Source organism: Anolis sagrei, chromosome 2, assembly GCF_037176765.1.
Source record: "Anolis sagrei isolate rAnoSag1 chromosome 2, rAnoSag1.mat, whole genome shotgun sequence".
In the NCBI taxonomy this organism is placed as follows: Eukaryota; Metazoa; Chordata; class Lepidosauria; order Squamata; family Dactyloidae; genus Anolis; species Anolis sagrei.
The window spans coordinates 176,868,243-176,884,770 of NC_090022.1; the positions used below are offsets into that span (position 1 = coordinate 176,868,243).

The 16,528-nt window shown below is 44.6% G+C and overlaps 1 protein-coding gene across 7 annotated transcripts in view; it reads right to left on the reverse strand.

Moving 5' to 3' along the window:
* Positions 1 to 16,528, reverse strand: part of FLNA (filamin A) — a 169,209-nt gene that overhangs the window by 104,278 nt on the left and 48,403 nt on the right. For all 7 annotated transcript variants that reach the window (XM_067464199.1, XM_067464196.1, XM_067464197.1 and 4 more), the window contains exon 3: positions 75 to 323. In XM_067464199.1, the coding sequence (XP_067320300.1) occupies positions 75 to 323 (249 nt within the window). The remainder of the gene's footprint in view (positions 1 to 74; positions 324 to 16,528) is intronic.

Here is a 16,528-nt window from a genome sequence, read left to right on the forward strand (position 1 = left end):
TCAAGACCAAGCCTTTCTTATAACACATTTCATCAGGATATAGAGAGCACTACTATCCCTCTCCCCCTCTGTACCTGGAGCACAGCTGTCAACGAGAGCTCCCAGTGCCCGGCCGCTCTGCCAATCTCTGCTGAAGTTTGTGATGGGCAACTGAGGCAGTTTGTTTTGGATCCATCCCAGCAGCCGTTGTTTGGGGGTTTGTTTCTTGGCCTCTTCGTCATCCTCCTCATCCCAAATGGGCATAGAGATGGAATAATGCAGGATCAGTGTCCAGATCAGGCCCAGGATCAGCTTCAGGTTCCCATCTACAATAGCTTTGCTGTCTGAAAGGGGAGAAGGTCATAAACATGTCAGGAGTGGCTGGGAAGAAGAGGTCACATAGACACCCCCCTCAGGGCTGTAACTGGAAGACTCCATCCTCCCCATTATCACCTTCAGTGAGACCAGTGGCACAATCCCTCCTTTGCTCCCAATGAGTCTAGCAATTTAACATTCTTTTATCCTTCTCTAATGGCCCAACCCTTTGCAAATCCTCCAAGGGAGACAGATGGTATGACCCTTCATTCCCACCTTTACTCAGAAAAATATGTTCAGTAATTCCACTGTCAGCCCTAGCTTCTGCCAACCTAGCAGTTCGAAAACATGCAAATGTGAGTAGATTAATAGGTACCACTCTGGCGGGAAGATAATGGTGCTCCATGCAGTCATGCTGGCCACATGACCTTGGAGGTGTCTATGGACAACGCCGGCTCTTCGGTTTAGAAATGGAGATGAGCACCACACCCCAGAGTCGGACACGACTGGACTTCATGTCAGGGGAAAACCTTTACCTTTACCTAAATCCTCAGTAAGACAGGCTTGTTGCATCTCTACTAGCCCTTCTCAATAAGATCAGAAATGCAATATTTTTTCTCCTGGTTGGTTGACATTTTTGCTTCTTCCCAAATAGAACAAAGACCTGGTCCTCCCATCTCTCAGTGTGTCCGTCCTCCTAGATAACTCTTGTTTTGGTGAAAAAGGGCAACCCAGTCTTTCCCTCTCACACATACACTCCAGGAGATAGACAGCCTGGCCCTTTCTCTCCCTTCCATCAGTGAAATGGGTGAAACAATCGGCCAATGTGAGTACTAAATTAATCTTTGTCCACAGTATTGAATATTGTGGGAGATCACAACCTATAAACCAGCTAGGAGCTTAAGATCGTCTGGAGAGGCCCTGCTCTTGGTCCCGCCTCCTTCGCAGATGTGACTGGCAGGAACGAGAGACGGGCCTTCTCAGTGGTGGCCCCTTGGCTATGGAACACCCTCCCTAGGGATATCAGATCGGCACCCTCCCTCCTAACATTTTGAAAAAGAGTTAAAACCTGGCTCTTTGGGGCAGTTAAGATACTTCCAGTATCTTAGCCGCCCCATCGCTTTATTATTATTATTATTATTATTATTATTATTATTATATACCTATACCCTTTTTTCTTCTTCTTTTTTTTCTTTCTCCTCTCTCTCCCTTCCTCTTTTGTACTTTTCCACTTTACTATAAGATTATTGTTCTCACTCTTTCTATGTAAACAGGACACAGCAATCTTTTCTTTCTACTTCTTTCTATCCGCTCCTATCTTTAGGAGCAATTTATTCTAAATAAAAACAATTTTTTAAAAAAACCTGGCTCTTTGAGCAAGGATTTGCAAATGCAGTGTAACAGACTAATCTAGATTTACGGAACGATTGGATGACATGACGGGAAAATAATTTTAGTAATGAGATGCTGAGGACTTGTGTTTTATGGCTTTTATTGCTTCTACTGCTTTTATATGGTCTATATTATATGTTAATGTTTTTAATTGTATTTTATGTTGTTGGTGGTATTGATTGCTAATTGTAAACCACCTCAAGTCGCCTTCGGGCTGAGAGAGGCGGTATGTAAATATGGTAAATAAATATATAAATAAATTTGTCTCATAAATGGCTTCTTTCATCTTCACCAAGAAGCAGTTGACAGATCAAAAGTGAGTTATTTTTTCAAACTGATTCATTAAAAAACTGAGTAAGACTGAGCTCTCCTCTGCCACACACTTCCCTGCCTAATGCAATGAGCTGATTGGCCACGGTAGTCCACGCTCTGGTAGTCCAAGCCAATTCAAGCTGATACAGGCTGGATGGCCATCTGTCGGGGATGATTTGAATGCAATATTCCTGCTTCTTGGCAGGGGGTTGGACTGGATGGCCAATGAGGTCTCTTCCAACTCTATGATTCTATGATTTTATGTTCATCTTTTGGATTTCAGAACTCCGGATAAAGGATGGGCACTCAACTGTAAATTATGGCTATCCAATCTCTTTTGGTACCATGCACCGAATCCCAATTCCTACAGGTCTCAGGCACTAGGAAAAGAAATATATTCACCTCAGTCTTTCTAAAAACAAACAGTTGTTATCTGCTACAACTTTTAAAGAATGGTATACAACTGACTGTTTTATCTGTGATCACTGTGGGTTTTATCTGACTCTAATGTGGTTGGCTTAAATGGTTACAGGTTTCGTGGGCAGGGGTTGGTAATCCCTTGGAAGAAGGCTGAACATTTCAACATACCCTATGTGTTTCGCCCTACATGTTCTATGATTGCACAGCACCACTGCAATAAAAATGGTATCAAAATCCTCAAGATCAGTGGTTCTCAACCTGGGGTCCCCAGATGTTTTTGGTCTTCAGCTCCCAGAGATCCTAACAGCTGGTAAACTGGCTGGGATTTCTGGGAGATGTAGGCCAAAAACAACTGGGGACCCCAGGTTGAGAACCACTGCTCAAGATGGTACAATGGCATAGTGTGGATAAAGTACAAGGAAACAGACAACACATGCAAGTTCACTGTTATTCCAGGACTGGAATTCCTAACTTGCTGCCTCTGAACAAACTATAATGAAGGATGCTTGTCAAAGATGCAGGCGAAACGTCAGGAGAGAATGCTTCCAGAACAGAGTTTCTCAACCTAGGGGTCAGGACCCTTGGAGGGGTTGTGAGGGGGGTTTCAGAGGGGTCGCCAAAGACCATCAGAAAATATGTATTTCTAAGATATCTTAAGAACCCTTTGGCAGAGAAGGCTGAAGATCTCTCCACCTGACCTTCTCTTCCTTTTTGGTGTTGGGGAACTACAACTCCCAGAATTCAAAAACATCCCCCAACCAGTTATTCAATGTTGGCCATGTAGGTAGTGTACCAAGTTTGATGCAGATTCATCATGGACTGGGTTCAGAGTGTTCTTTTATTGTAGGCTAACTATAAATCCCAGCAACTACAACTCCCAAATGTCAAGGTCTATTTTCCTCAGTGTTCACATTTGGGCATATTAAGTATCCGTGACAATGCTAATCAAGGTGGTCAGTTGAAACATTCACACCTATCTCCAGCAGACAAGAGTCCTTTGTCTCACCCTGGTCATTCCACAGATATATAAACCTTTTTTCCTAGTTCCAACAGACCTCACTACCTCTGAGGATGCTTGCCATAGATGCAGGCGAAACGTCAGGAGAGAATGCCTCTAGACCAGTGGTTCTCAACCTGGGGTCCCCAGATGTTTTTGGCCTACAACTCCCAGAAATCCCAGCCAGTTTACCAGCTGTTAGGATTTCTGGGAGTTGAAGGCCAAAAACATCTGGGGACCCCAGGTTGAGAACCACTGCTCTAGACCATGGCCATACAGCCCGAAAAAAAACCTACAACAACCCAGTGATTCCGGCCATGAAAGCCTTCGACAATATATCCATGACAAGTTTGGTCCAGGTCCATCATTGTTTGGGTCCACTGTGCTCTCTGGATGTAGGTGAACTACAACTCCCAAACTCATGGTCAATGTCCCTTTCAGTATTTTATGTTGGTCGTGGGACCTCTGTCTTCCAAGTTGGGTTCAATCCCATCGTTGGTGGAGTTCAGAATGCTCTCTGATTGTAGGCGAACTATAAAACCCAGCAACTACAGCTCCCAAATGACAAAATCAATCCCCCTCCCCAACCCCACCAGTATTGAGATTCAGGTGTATTGGGTATTTGTGCCAAATTGGGTCCAGTGAATGAAAATACATCCTGCAAATCAGATATTTACATGATGGTTCATAACAGTAGGAACATTACAGTTATGAAGTATCAACGAAAATTATTTTATGGTTGTGGGGGGGGGGGGTCACCCCAATATGAGGAACTGTATGAAAGGGTCGCTGTATTAGGAAGGTTGAGAAAAATCTACAACAACCCAGTGATTCCAGCCATGAAAGCCTTTGACAATACAATATTTATTACAGTCCACAGACCCATCAGTGAACAAACATAATGTAAAATTAGTTTCCAGATCCAAGTTTCTTAAAGGAGCCGAAATCCAGCTGGAGAGTAACAGCAAGCTTTGCCCTTCCTGTGAAGTTCCTGTTCATCCGTCCAGGAAGAAACAAGCAGCTGGGATGGGTTGGAATAATTGTGCTCCAGGTTGCTTACTCATGAACTACAAAGCCAGGATTGTGGCTTGGCGTTTTTGTGCGAACATGGCCACGCAGTATGAGCAACAGCCCTCTGAGTCAAGCCCAATTTCACTAAGCAATTACAGCGGTAGAAATGGGGCCAACAAAAGGGGGGATGGAAATTCTTTTTTCTTCTCGCAAGCCAGCACACACCCCTTTGTTGGCCTCACTTCTACTTTCATCTCAATATTAATCCCATGCTTGCATTTGTGCTCACTTTATTCAGGGCTCTTCGACAGTTCTGTTTACAAACGCTGCCATGGATCCTCCACCACTGACTTTTGTCAGCCTCGGTATTTTCAAAAGGATTCGCCACAAATGCATACAAACCTCAGGGTAAAATCATTTGGGATGGTTTTTGTTACAAAGGGCCTTTAATTTGGATATTGGAAAAGGATCCTGTTCAAACAAGGCATTTAAGAGGGAGGCAAATCTCTGCAAACACAGAGATATTAAGCAGGGCTACCTCCCTGCTGACTCCAAACAAAAATCTGAAGAGTCAGAAAAAAGCAAATAGCACGGAGAGATAGGGATGAAAGCATAGATGAAAAGGATCTGGAGAATACCATAAGGGATTATTGGTTAAGGAGCCAAACACTGTTCTGTGTCCATGTTTAGAGAAGATTAACACAACATCCTCATAATATGGTTGGGCAAAAGTCTGGTCGGAATGAACAAAACAACATTGGTGGAAACCAGAGATGAAGAAATCGTAAAGTGACCCAAAGGTCAGTTTGCAATTCCCAGCAACCCTCTAATAATAGTCACCTCCAGATTGGATTACTGTAATGCACTCTACGTGGGGCTGCCCTTGAAGACGGCCCAGCAATTCCAACTGGTACAACGGGCAGCAGCCAGGTTGCTAACTGGGGCGACTTACAGGGAGCGGTCAACCCCCCCCCCGTTTAAGGAGCTCTATTGGCTGCCGTTCATTTTCCAGTCCCAATTCAAGGTGCAGCTTCTTACCTACAAAGCCTTGAACAGTTTGGGACCAGCCTACCTGCATGACCACATTTCTGTTTATGAACCCACGCGATCTCTTCTGGAGAGGCCCTGCTCTCACTCCCACCCCCTTCGCAGGCGCGATTGGTGGGGACGAGGGAGAGGGCCTTCTCGGTAGTGGCCCCCCGTCTCTGGAACTCACTTCCCAAGGAGGAGCCCCTGGGGGCGCAGTGGGTTAAACCCCTGTGCCGGCAGGACTGAAGACAGGTCGCAGGTTTGAATCTGGGGAGAGGTGGATGAGCTCCCTCTATCAGCTCCAGCTCCTCATGCGGGGACATGAGAGAAGCCTCCCACAAGGATGATAAAACATCAAATCATCCGGGCGTCCCCTGGGCAACGTCCTTGCAGACGGCCAATTCTCTCACATCAGAAACGACTTGCAGTTTCTCAGGTCACTCCTGACACGACCATAAAATACTTCCCAAGGATATCAGGCAAGCCCCCACAGTGGCAGTCTTTAGGAGGAGCCTGAAAACATGGCTGTTCCAGTGTGCCTTCCCGGAATAGGAAAAAAAATTCCCAGCAAAATGTACTATTCGTTGGATTGCGACCCCTTCACTTTCAAAAACCCTCCTACCAGATATATCTTACATGTGTTTATGCCCAGCGTTTATTTTTTAATCTTAAACTATTACATTTGGCCCGGCCAAAGATTTTTAAATCTTTGTGTTGTTGATATGTGACTCATATTAACTGTGTTGTTGGGCTTGGCCCCTTTTAAGCCGCTCCGAGTCCCTTGGGGAGATGGTGGTAGGGTATAAATAAAGATTATTATTATTATTATTATTATTATTATTATTATTGGGTTGTTGTAGGTTTTTCCAGGCTATATGGCCACGGTCTAGAGGTATTTTCTCCTGACGTTTCGCCTGCATCTATGGCAAGCATCCTCAGAGGTAGTGAGGTCTGTTGGAAGTAGGAAAATGGGTTTATATATGTGTGGAATGACCAGGGTGGGACAAAGGACTCTTGTCTGCTGGAGCTAAGTGTGAATGTTTCATCTGACCACCTTGATTAGCATTTAATGGCTTGGAAGTGACTGGGGGGAATCTTTTGTTGGGAGTGATTTGATATGCCTGATCGTTTACTCTCTGTTGTTTTGCAGTTGTAATTTTTGAGTTCTTTAATACAAAAGGACAAAAGTCCTTTGTCTCACCCTGGTCATTCCACAGATATATAAACCCATTTTCCTACTTCCAACAGACCTCACTACCTCTGAGGATGCTTGCCATAGATGCAGGCGAAACGTCAGGAGAAAATGCCTCTAGAACATGTCCATATAGCCCGAAAAAGCCTACAACAACCCAGTGATTCCGGCCATGAAAGCCTTCGACAATACATTATTATTATTATTGTATTGTCGAAGGCTTTCATGGCTGGAATCACTCAGTTCTTGTGGGTTTTTTCGGGCTGTATGGCCATGTTCTAGAGGCATTTCTCCTGACGTTTCGCCTGCATCTATGGCAAGCATCCTCAGAGGTGAGGTCATAGGATGCTTGCCATAGATGCAGGCGAAACGTCAGGAGAAATGCCTCTAGAACATGGCCATATAGCCCAAAAAACCCCCACAAGAACTGGATTATTATTATTATTATTATTATTATTATTATTAATAATAATAATAAGTAGAGTTAATGGGAGTATTTTCTATCACCATCCAGAGACCAACATGGCCTTCCAGCACTGGTGGAAACATACAAGGATTCAGGGAAAGAAAAAAGTCATTCAGTGCTCCATTCATTTGCCAAGATCGTTTTTTCAGGTACTAGATCAGAGCTTTCCAAACTGTGTGTTGCAACATGTTCATGTGTGCTGACCAAACGTTGTGAGAATCCTTTGAGTCTATGTAAAACAAGCAATAAATCATATATATTTGGAAAATATAAATGAATGGTTTCCATGAGATATACTGTGTAACAATACTTTTCATTATTATATTTTATATATATGTGTGTCATCATCTCTTAATAGGGTTGGTTTAACCTCTGGTTTGCTGGAAAAACTGAATTACTGTGTTGTGAAATGATGCGTGTCTAAAAACTATGTCACCAACGTGAAATGTCTGGAAAGCTCTAGTCATTGCCACTAAAGCAAGCCCTGCTGTTGTCTTTTCTTCCAAGCTCTAAATAGAACTCAGAAGCAGCAAACTACAAGGAACACAGTTAACTAACTAATTACTGGAAGTCGTAGCATACATGTACAAGGTCATATTTGAAGAAGCCACACAGTAAGCAAGAGTCAAAGCTACTTTATGATTAAACTGTTAATTTTATGTTACTATTGTTTTATGTTAGGTTTTCATGTTTTGTAAGGCACTGAATTTTTGCCATGTATATGTTGGAAACTGCTTTGAGCCACTCCCAGGGGTCAGGAAAAGCAGTATATAAATGAAATCTATATAAAAATGTAACGTTCGTTTGTGGGATTAACAGAACTCAAAAGCCACTGAACGAATTGACACCAAATTTGGACACAAGACACCTAACAACCCAATGTATGTTCTCCACTCAAAAAAACTGATTTTGTCATTTGGGATTTGTAGTTAGTGAGATTATAGTTCACTTACAAAGAGCATTCTGAACCCCACCAAGGATGGAATTGAACCAAACTTGGCACACAGTTCTCCCATGACCAACAGAAAATACTGGAAGGGTTTGGTGCACAGTGTCCTTTAGTTTTGGAGTTATAGTTCACCTACATCCAGAGATCACTGTGGGCTCAAACAATGATGGATCTGGACCAAACACTACATGAATACTCAATATGCCCAAATGTGAACAGTGGTGAGGTTTGGGAAAAATAGAATCTTGACATTTGGGAGTTGTGGTTCCTGGGATTTATAGTTCACCTATAATCACAGAGCATTCTGAACCCCACCAACAATAGAATTGGGCCAAACCTCCCATACTGAACCTCCATGTGGGCCACAGCAACGCGTGGCAGGGGACGGCTAGTAAATAATAATTATCAGTGTAACAACAGTTTTAAGTTGCTCTCAATTGCATTGTTTGAGATACTAAGTTTCTCTCAATCTCATAAATCCTATGGTTTTTTACTCAAAAAGAAAGAAAGAAAGAAAGAAAGAAAGAAAGAAAAAGGACTTTGACATGCATCCCTTTGGCATGATGGTCTGCGATTGAAGCCTGCTCTACATTCCCAGGACATCAGCAGTAAGGCAAGAAAGCACAAAGGATCCAGCCAATCTTTACAATGGAGCTGCAGTGGCGCAATGGGTTAAAGCCTTGTGCCAGCAGGACTGCTGACCGACAGGTTAGCAGTTCAAATCTAGGTAGAGTGGGTTGAGCTCCCTCTGTCAGCTCCAGCTCCCCATGCGGGGACATGGGAGAAGCCTCCCACAAGGATGGTAAAACATCAAACATCTGTGTGTCCCCTGAGCAACGTCTTTGCAGACTGCCAATTCTCACACTAGAAGCGACTTGCAGTTTTTCAAGTCGCTCCTGACATAAAAAAAATTGGTACAATAGTACTAACATATGGAAAACCCCTTCAGAAGAGAAGTTCTTAACTAGACCCGCCCTTATTTCCTTTGTAATTTTATTTTAGTCATTTAGGAACATTCTTGTGGGGACCTGTTGGTGCAGATGTGGTGTGTTTATTAAGTAATATACAGTATAGTGTGGACTTGATATAATTTTGATATTGATGTTGCATGTTCTGGGTGCAGTGGATAACGGACTGCCAAAAGGTTGGTATGAACGGCGGTTTTATGATGCTGTAGAAAAACTCAAATTTCTAAATGTTTGCAGAAAATAACCATTTGAACAGATGTTGAATTGTGTTATCAGTTACTGAAATTGTGGGGAAGTTGTCAAATATAATTTTGAACAATCCTGAAATTTAATTTGAAGACACAAGAATGTTGAGTGTCATAAAACTATTGGTTACTACATTCTGAGGAGGTGTCCATGGTTTTCATCTGATTAGTAAAGGTGTCAGTTGAACAAGAAAGGTTAAGAACCCCTGCTCTAGAGAATGGCCCACCTAACCACTGCTTGCCTTTTAGCAACACCATTCTGCAAGGTTTCCGAACAGCCTTCCCCAACCCAGAACACGCTGGGCCTCCAGAAATTGGCTTTTCTAGTTACCCCATTCTTCACCTCTAGTTCTGCTGGCCCAGACTTCTAGGACTGGCAGTCTGACAACATCTGGAGAAGCCACATGTTTCCCACCCGTTCCCCAACATAGTATTCATGCATCTGCTCCTATATACATCTTCACAGGATTAATTTCACTTGCTATGCATTCAAAAGGACCTCTCAAGCAGTACCAACAAATTGGTAAGATTGGACTGCAGTTCTTATCATATCCTTCCTGAGTAAGGTTGATTGTACCCAACTCCACCTGGGGGAACCCAGGTGAAAGAGAGAAGCTTGCAAATAGCACCATATCTTTCAACTCTCACTGTTTGAGAATCAGTAGGGTGTGGATCAGTAGGGGTGCTGGAAGAAGCAAAGACCACCACCAGCACTGAAGCGATGGTCCTCTGCCATCAACTCCACTGGACCGGCCACGTTGTCCGAATGCCCCACCACCCTCTCCCAAAGCAGTTGCTCTACTCCAAACTCAAGAACGGAAAACTGAATGTTGGTGGGCAGGAAAAGAGATTTAAAGATGGGCTCAAAGCCAACCTTAAAAACTCTGGCATAGACACTGAGAACTGGGAAGCCCTGGCCCTTAAGTGCTCCAGCTGGAGGTCAGCTGTGACCAGCAGTGCTGCAAAATTTGAAGAGGCACGAATAGTGGGCAAAAGAGAAACGTGCCAAAAGGAAGGCGCGTCAAGCCAACCCCAACCGGGACCGCCTTCCACCTGGAAACCGATGCCCTCACCGTGGGAGAAGATGCAGATCAAGAATAGGGCTCCACAGCCACCTACGGACCCACTGACAGAAAACCGACCTTGGAGGACCATCATCCTCGGACTATGAGGGATCGCCTAAGTAAGTAGGATCCAGAGAGAAACCTTGCAAATAAGATTGGATTACAACTCCAGTTTACTCTAGCTACCACTGGGTGAAAATGGCATGAGCAAAAATCCAAAAAGCTATGGGAAATTGTACCATGCTCTTGTATAACAGAGGAAATCATCACCTGGAAAAGCAGGGATTTCTCTCTCTGCCATTTGCGTGTCCCTTCCCGTACAGACACAACCTGCTACCCAGGGGCGGCTCAACCCATTACACATAGTAAGAATTTGTAGTATAGTTGATTTTGCCCAGGGGCGCTCTTGGGGGAAAATAGGCCTTGACATATGCGAGTTGTAGTTACTGGGATGTATAGTTCACCTACAATCAAAGAGCATTCTGAACTCCACCAATGATGGAATTGAAACAAATATGGCACACAGAACTCCCACGACAAACAAAAAATATATATCAGTGATTGGTTGGGGGGGGGGGGGGGGTACTGCTTGCTTACCATTGAAAATTACCTAGAGCCTCTGCTGCTACCACTGAACAAATGGGGCTTCAGGACCCTGTCACTTCCGCCAGCAAGAGAGGATCACTCAGCACAATTGGAGCTGAATGAGCTCTGAACAGCCGAATAAGCATTATTCCAAAGAGGGCACGGGACTTGCAAGAGGCATCCAGGCCTAGAAGCCAATAGCATCCAAAAGGGAATGGCAAGGTGAGGCTAAACTCACAGTTGGAAGGGACCTAAGGACCATCCAGTCAAAGCCCATGCCATACAGCAGGGGTCCTCAAACTATGGCCCGAAGGCCGAATACGGCCCTCCAAGGTCATTTAACCGGCCCTCACTCAGGGTCAACCTAAGTCAACCTAAGTGTTTTTAAGTGTCTTTTGCACTACAAATAAGATATGTGCAGTGTGCATAGGAATTCATTTTTTTTTTTCAAATTATAATCCGGCCCTCCAACTGCCCTCTGTTTAAAAGGTTTGAGGACCCCTGCCATACGGGAACCCCAATCAAAGCACTCCCTTAAAGATGGCCATCCAGCCTTTGTTTAAAAAATCTCCAGGAAAAGGGGAGTCCAATGCATATTCCACTGTTGACTAGTTCTAGTGATCAGAAAGTTCTTCCTAATGTTTAGGTGGAATGTCTTTTCCTGCAGTTTGGCTCTATTGCTCCGTATCCTAGTTTATAGATCAGTAACCTCACGAAGCCTGACTTGACCAAGGTGGTCCACGTCTTAGTTACCTCTAGACTGGACTATTGCAATGCACTCTATGTGGGGCTGCCCCTGAAGACGGCCCGGAAGCTTCAATTAGCCCAATGCTTGGCAGCCAGACTTCTAACCAGGGTGAATTACAGAGAGCAGTCAACCCTCCTGTTTAAGGAGCTCCATTGGCTGCCGTTCATTTTCCGGTCTGAATTCAAGGTGCAGGTTATTACCTACAAAGCCCTAACGATTTGGGACCCACCTACCTTTGTGACCACATCTCCTACCACAAACCTGCACGATCTCTTCGATCCGCTGAAGAGGCCCTTCTCTTGCCCCTTCCTCTATCACAGACTCGTCTTATGGGAACAAAGGAGAGGGCCTTTCCCGATGTGGCCCCCCGCTTTTGGTATTCGCTGCCTAAGGAGATCAGGGAAGCCCCCACCCTAGCTGGTTTTAAGAAAGACTTAAAAACCTGGCTCTTCCGTTGTGCTTTTGGAGAATGACCACTCAACCCATCTGGTTGTCTTAGCCTACAGCTGCCCTCAGAATAAAGCATCTTCCCATCCTCCAAAATGGCTAAATCCCATGGTTCCTCCCTGTTGGGCTCCTTTCCTACAAATGCTCATTTATCATATCTCACCCAGGGTTTTAACTTTTTGAACATTTTACCCCACACATTTGGTCCGCCCTTCGTGTCTGGTTTTAATATGCTGCTTTATATTGTTGATTTTGTTATTTTATATTTTATTATGATGTATTTTGTTACTGTGTGTTTATTATGTTGCATTATTTTGGGCTTGGCCTCACGTTAGCCGCACCGAGTCCCCTTTGGGGAGATGGTAGCGGGTTATAAATAAAGTATATTATGATTATATATTATAAGCCACCCAAAGCCCCAGGCAACACATCCTGCCTGGAGGGTGTCAGGATGCAAGTCTCTTCCCATCCACTCTCATGTAAGGACAAGGGCAAAAAACAGGCACCCATGCACGCATATTGCAGGAGATCCAGAGCACCAGGGTGAAGTGCTCTGTGCCTTCCCCATACCCTCCTCTTTTCCTAGAGATGGAGGAGTAGAAGAAAAGAAGGCAAGGCATCCCAGCCACCTCCCAAACCAGCCCTGCGCCGCCCACCCAGCCACACAGCCCCGCTCCAGCATTTTTTAGCCTTATATGGAATGGCCGGCAGGCAAGCAAGCAAGAGTCTCTTCCATCTCGCAGGATCCTCCTTCCAGGAGGAGGGGAGAGAGGCCAGAACAGCCCCCTGCATATGCGAAGGAGGCTCTGCCACTCCTTTGAGGCTCAGCCCCCCTCTTCTCTACTCCCCTACATCCTGTCGCCCTGAGGAAAGGGGAAAAAAATGAAGGGAACAGCCTTCCCAGGCCATCCAAAAGCTCCCAAGGAGGCGGAGGATGCAATACAGCAGCACACCACCAAACTCATGGAAGAGTAAGGCAACAAAGAGGAAAGTCCTTTTCCATCCCCATTATCAGCGCTACTGTACATCCATACAAACTCACATTCCAGGGACAGAGCTATGCAACACATCCCTCAAGCATGGCATTTCAGATGGGGTGGGGGAAGCGAGATTCCACTTCTTGGCAATGGTTGCCAGGCCTCGTCTGGTTTGAGTCAGCGTCTGAGACCCTGTGACTCATGGCCCCAAAGACCAAAAAAGACTGGATTCCTCTCACTTGCCATTGTCCTCTTTGACCCACTAGTGTCAAAAAGAAGCATTCCAGAGATGCTCTGTAACCAGGAACTGCAATGGAGAAGGAGACCGCTTAGGTAGGAGTCCTTGTTCCTCACTTCCAGAACCCCTGTCCCAACTGATGCTCCTGCCCATTGCTGCCACCACACAGGTTGCCAATAGTCTAGAATTTGGCCATACAGTCCGAAAAACCTACAACAACCCAGTAATTTCGACAATGAAAGCCTTCAACAATAGTCCAGATTGTCTAATAGTCACACAGCTCCAACCAACAAGAGTTCTTTATCCCACCCTGGATATATAAACCCAATTTTCCTAGTTTCCAACAGACCACAACTTCTGAGGATGCCTGCCATAGATGTGGGCAAAACGTCAGGCGAGAATGCTTCTAGAACTTGGCCATACAGCCCGAAAAACCTACAACAACCCAGTGATTTCAACAATGAAAGCCTTTAACAATAGTCCAGATTGTGAAATAGTCACACAGCTCCAACAGACAAGAGTTCTTTATCCCATCCTGGACTTTCCACAGATATATAAACCCAATTTTCCTAGTTTCCAAAAGACCACAAGCTCTGAGGATGCCTGCCATAGATGTGGGCAAAACATCAGGAGAGAATGCTTCTAGAACTTGGCCATACAACAACCCAGTGATTTCGACCATGAAAGTCTTTACAAATACAATAGTCCAGATTTTCCAATAGTCACACAGCTCCAACAGACAAAAGTTCTTTATCCCACCCTGGACTTTCCACAGATATATAAACCCAATCTTCCTAGTTTTCAATAGACCACAACCTCTGAGGATGCCTACCATAGATGTGGGCAAAACGTCAGGACAGAATGCTTCTAGAACTTGGCCATACAGCCTGAAAAACCTACAACAACCCAGTGATTTCGACCATGAAAGCCTTCAACAATACAATAGTCCATATTGTCCAACAGTCACACAGCTCCAACAGACAAGAGTTCTTTATCCCACCCTGGACTTTCCACAGATATATAAACCCAATTTTCCTAGTTTCCAACAGACCACAACCTCTGAGGATGCCTGTCATTGTTGTTCATTCGTTCAGTCATTTCCGGCTCTTCATGACCTCATGGACCAGTCCACCCCATAGCTCCGTCAGCCATCACCACTCCCAGCTCCTTCAAGGTCAATCCAGTCATATCACGGATGCCATCCATCCATCTTGCCCTTGGTCGACTTTTCTTTCTTTTTCCTTCCACTTTCCCCAGCATAATTGTCATCTCTAAGCTTTCCTTTCTTCTCATGATGTGGCCAAAGTACTTCATCTTGGCCTCTACTATCCTTCCCTCCAATGACTGCCATAGATGTGGGCAAAACGTCAGGAGAGAATACTTCTAGAACATGACCATACAGCCCAAAAAGCCTACAACAACCCAGTGATTCCGACCATGAAAGCCTTCGACAATACAATAGTCCAGTTTGCCTTTTTCTCCCACCATGGGGCCACCATAGCCAAATACAGAATGCCCGAGAGTAATCCACCTATGCTAGGATAGAGCTCCCTTGTTTTACTGATTTCACCATAAGGCAGTGGTTCTCAACCTGGGGTCCCCAGATGTTTTTGGCCTTCAACCCCCATAAATCCTAACAGCTGGTAAACTAGCTGGGATTTCTGGGAGTTGTAGGCCAAAAACATCTGGGGACCCCAGGTTGAGAACCACTGCCGTAACAGAAGTCCTCCTAGGTCATGGTTTTACCAACCATTGCCAGCAGTCTCTGAACAAGCAGAGAACTCAAACCTGTTGCAACACCAGAAGCTAGTTCAAGATCTACTCCAATATGCCCCCTCTGGATTTTTCTGAATTGCTGGTTCCATCATCCTGCATCTTCCAAGAGATACACACACCTTGCAAGAAGTTCCCCAGTACATCATTGACAATCATTCATGTCCGAGTATGATTGTCTTATATGTCCTGTCTGCTTGCCGGCCAGCCATACCATATAAGTACATTTGTGGGCTATCTGCATCTTGCAGAGACACAAGCTGTGCAGCTCAGATCCACATTCAGCAACATCTGGAAGACCACAAGTTGCCTGTGACTAAACCTCCTGTTTCCGTGCCACTCTACAAACCACATTGCAATTTGGATCCCAAGATAGTTACCATCAAAAGTTATTATCTAAATCTAAAATGCATTATTAAAAAGTCCTGGGTTTAGCCTGTTGAAGTAAGGGGATTCCCTGGTCTTGAAACACAGAAGAACTAATACCTATTAATGCAGGGTTGCACAATTGAGCCACCAATATAGAAACTGCTCCTCTAACATGCCACCAACACTCTGATTCACTGTATTTAACTTGCAGAGACACAAGCTGTACAGCCAAGTGCTTTATGCAGGAGTGCACAATTGTGGCACTACAGATGATACATGGGGTGTCTTACCAGCCTCTCTAAACCAGGGGTCCTCAAACTAAGGCCCAAGGGCCAAATACAGCCCTCCAAGGTCATTTACCTGGCCCTCACTCAGGGTCAACCTAAATCTGAAATGTCTTGAATGCACACAACAACAATAACAACAACAACCACCCTATCTCATCAACCAAAAGAAGGCCCACACTTCCCATTGAAATATACTAATAAGTTTATATTTGCTAAAATTGTTCATTTTAATTATTGTATTGTTTTTAAGTGTTTTTTGCACAGCAAGTAAGATATGTGCAGTGTGCATAGGATTTCATTCATTTTTTCCCCAAATTATAATCCGGTCCTCCAACAGTTTGAGGGACTGTGACCTGGCCCTCTGTTTAAAAAGTTTGAGGATCCCTGCCATATGGGAACCCCAATCAAAGCACTCCCTAAAGATGGCCATCCAGCCTCTGTTTAAAAAATCTCCAGGAAAGGGGAGTCCAACGCATATTCCACTGTTGACTAGTTCTAGTTATCAGGAAGTTCTTCCTAATGTTTTAGGTGGAATGTTTTTTTTCCTGCAGTTTGGATCTATTGCTCCACATCTTAGTTTATAGATTAGTAAGCCACCCAAAGCCCCAGGCAACACATCCTGCTTGGTGGGTGTGTGTGTATGTGTGTGTGTGTGTTTATAGATCAGTAACCTCACAAAGCCTGACTTGACCACAGTGGTCCACGCCTTAGTTACCTCTAGACTGGACTATTGCAATGCACTCTTCGTGGGGCTGCCCTTGAAGA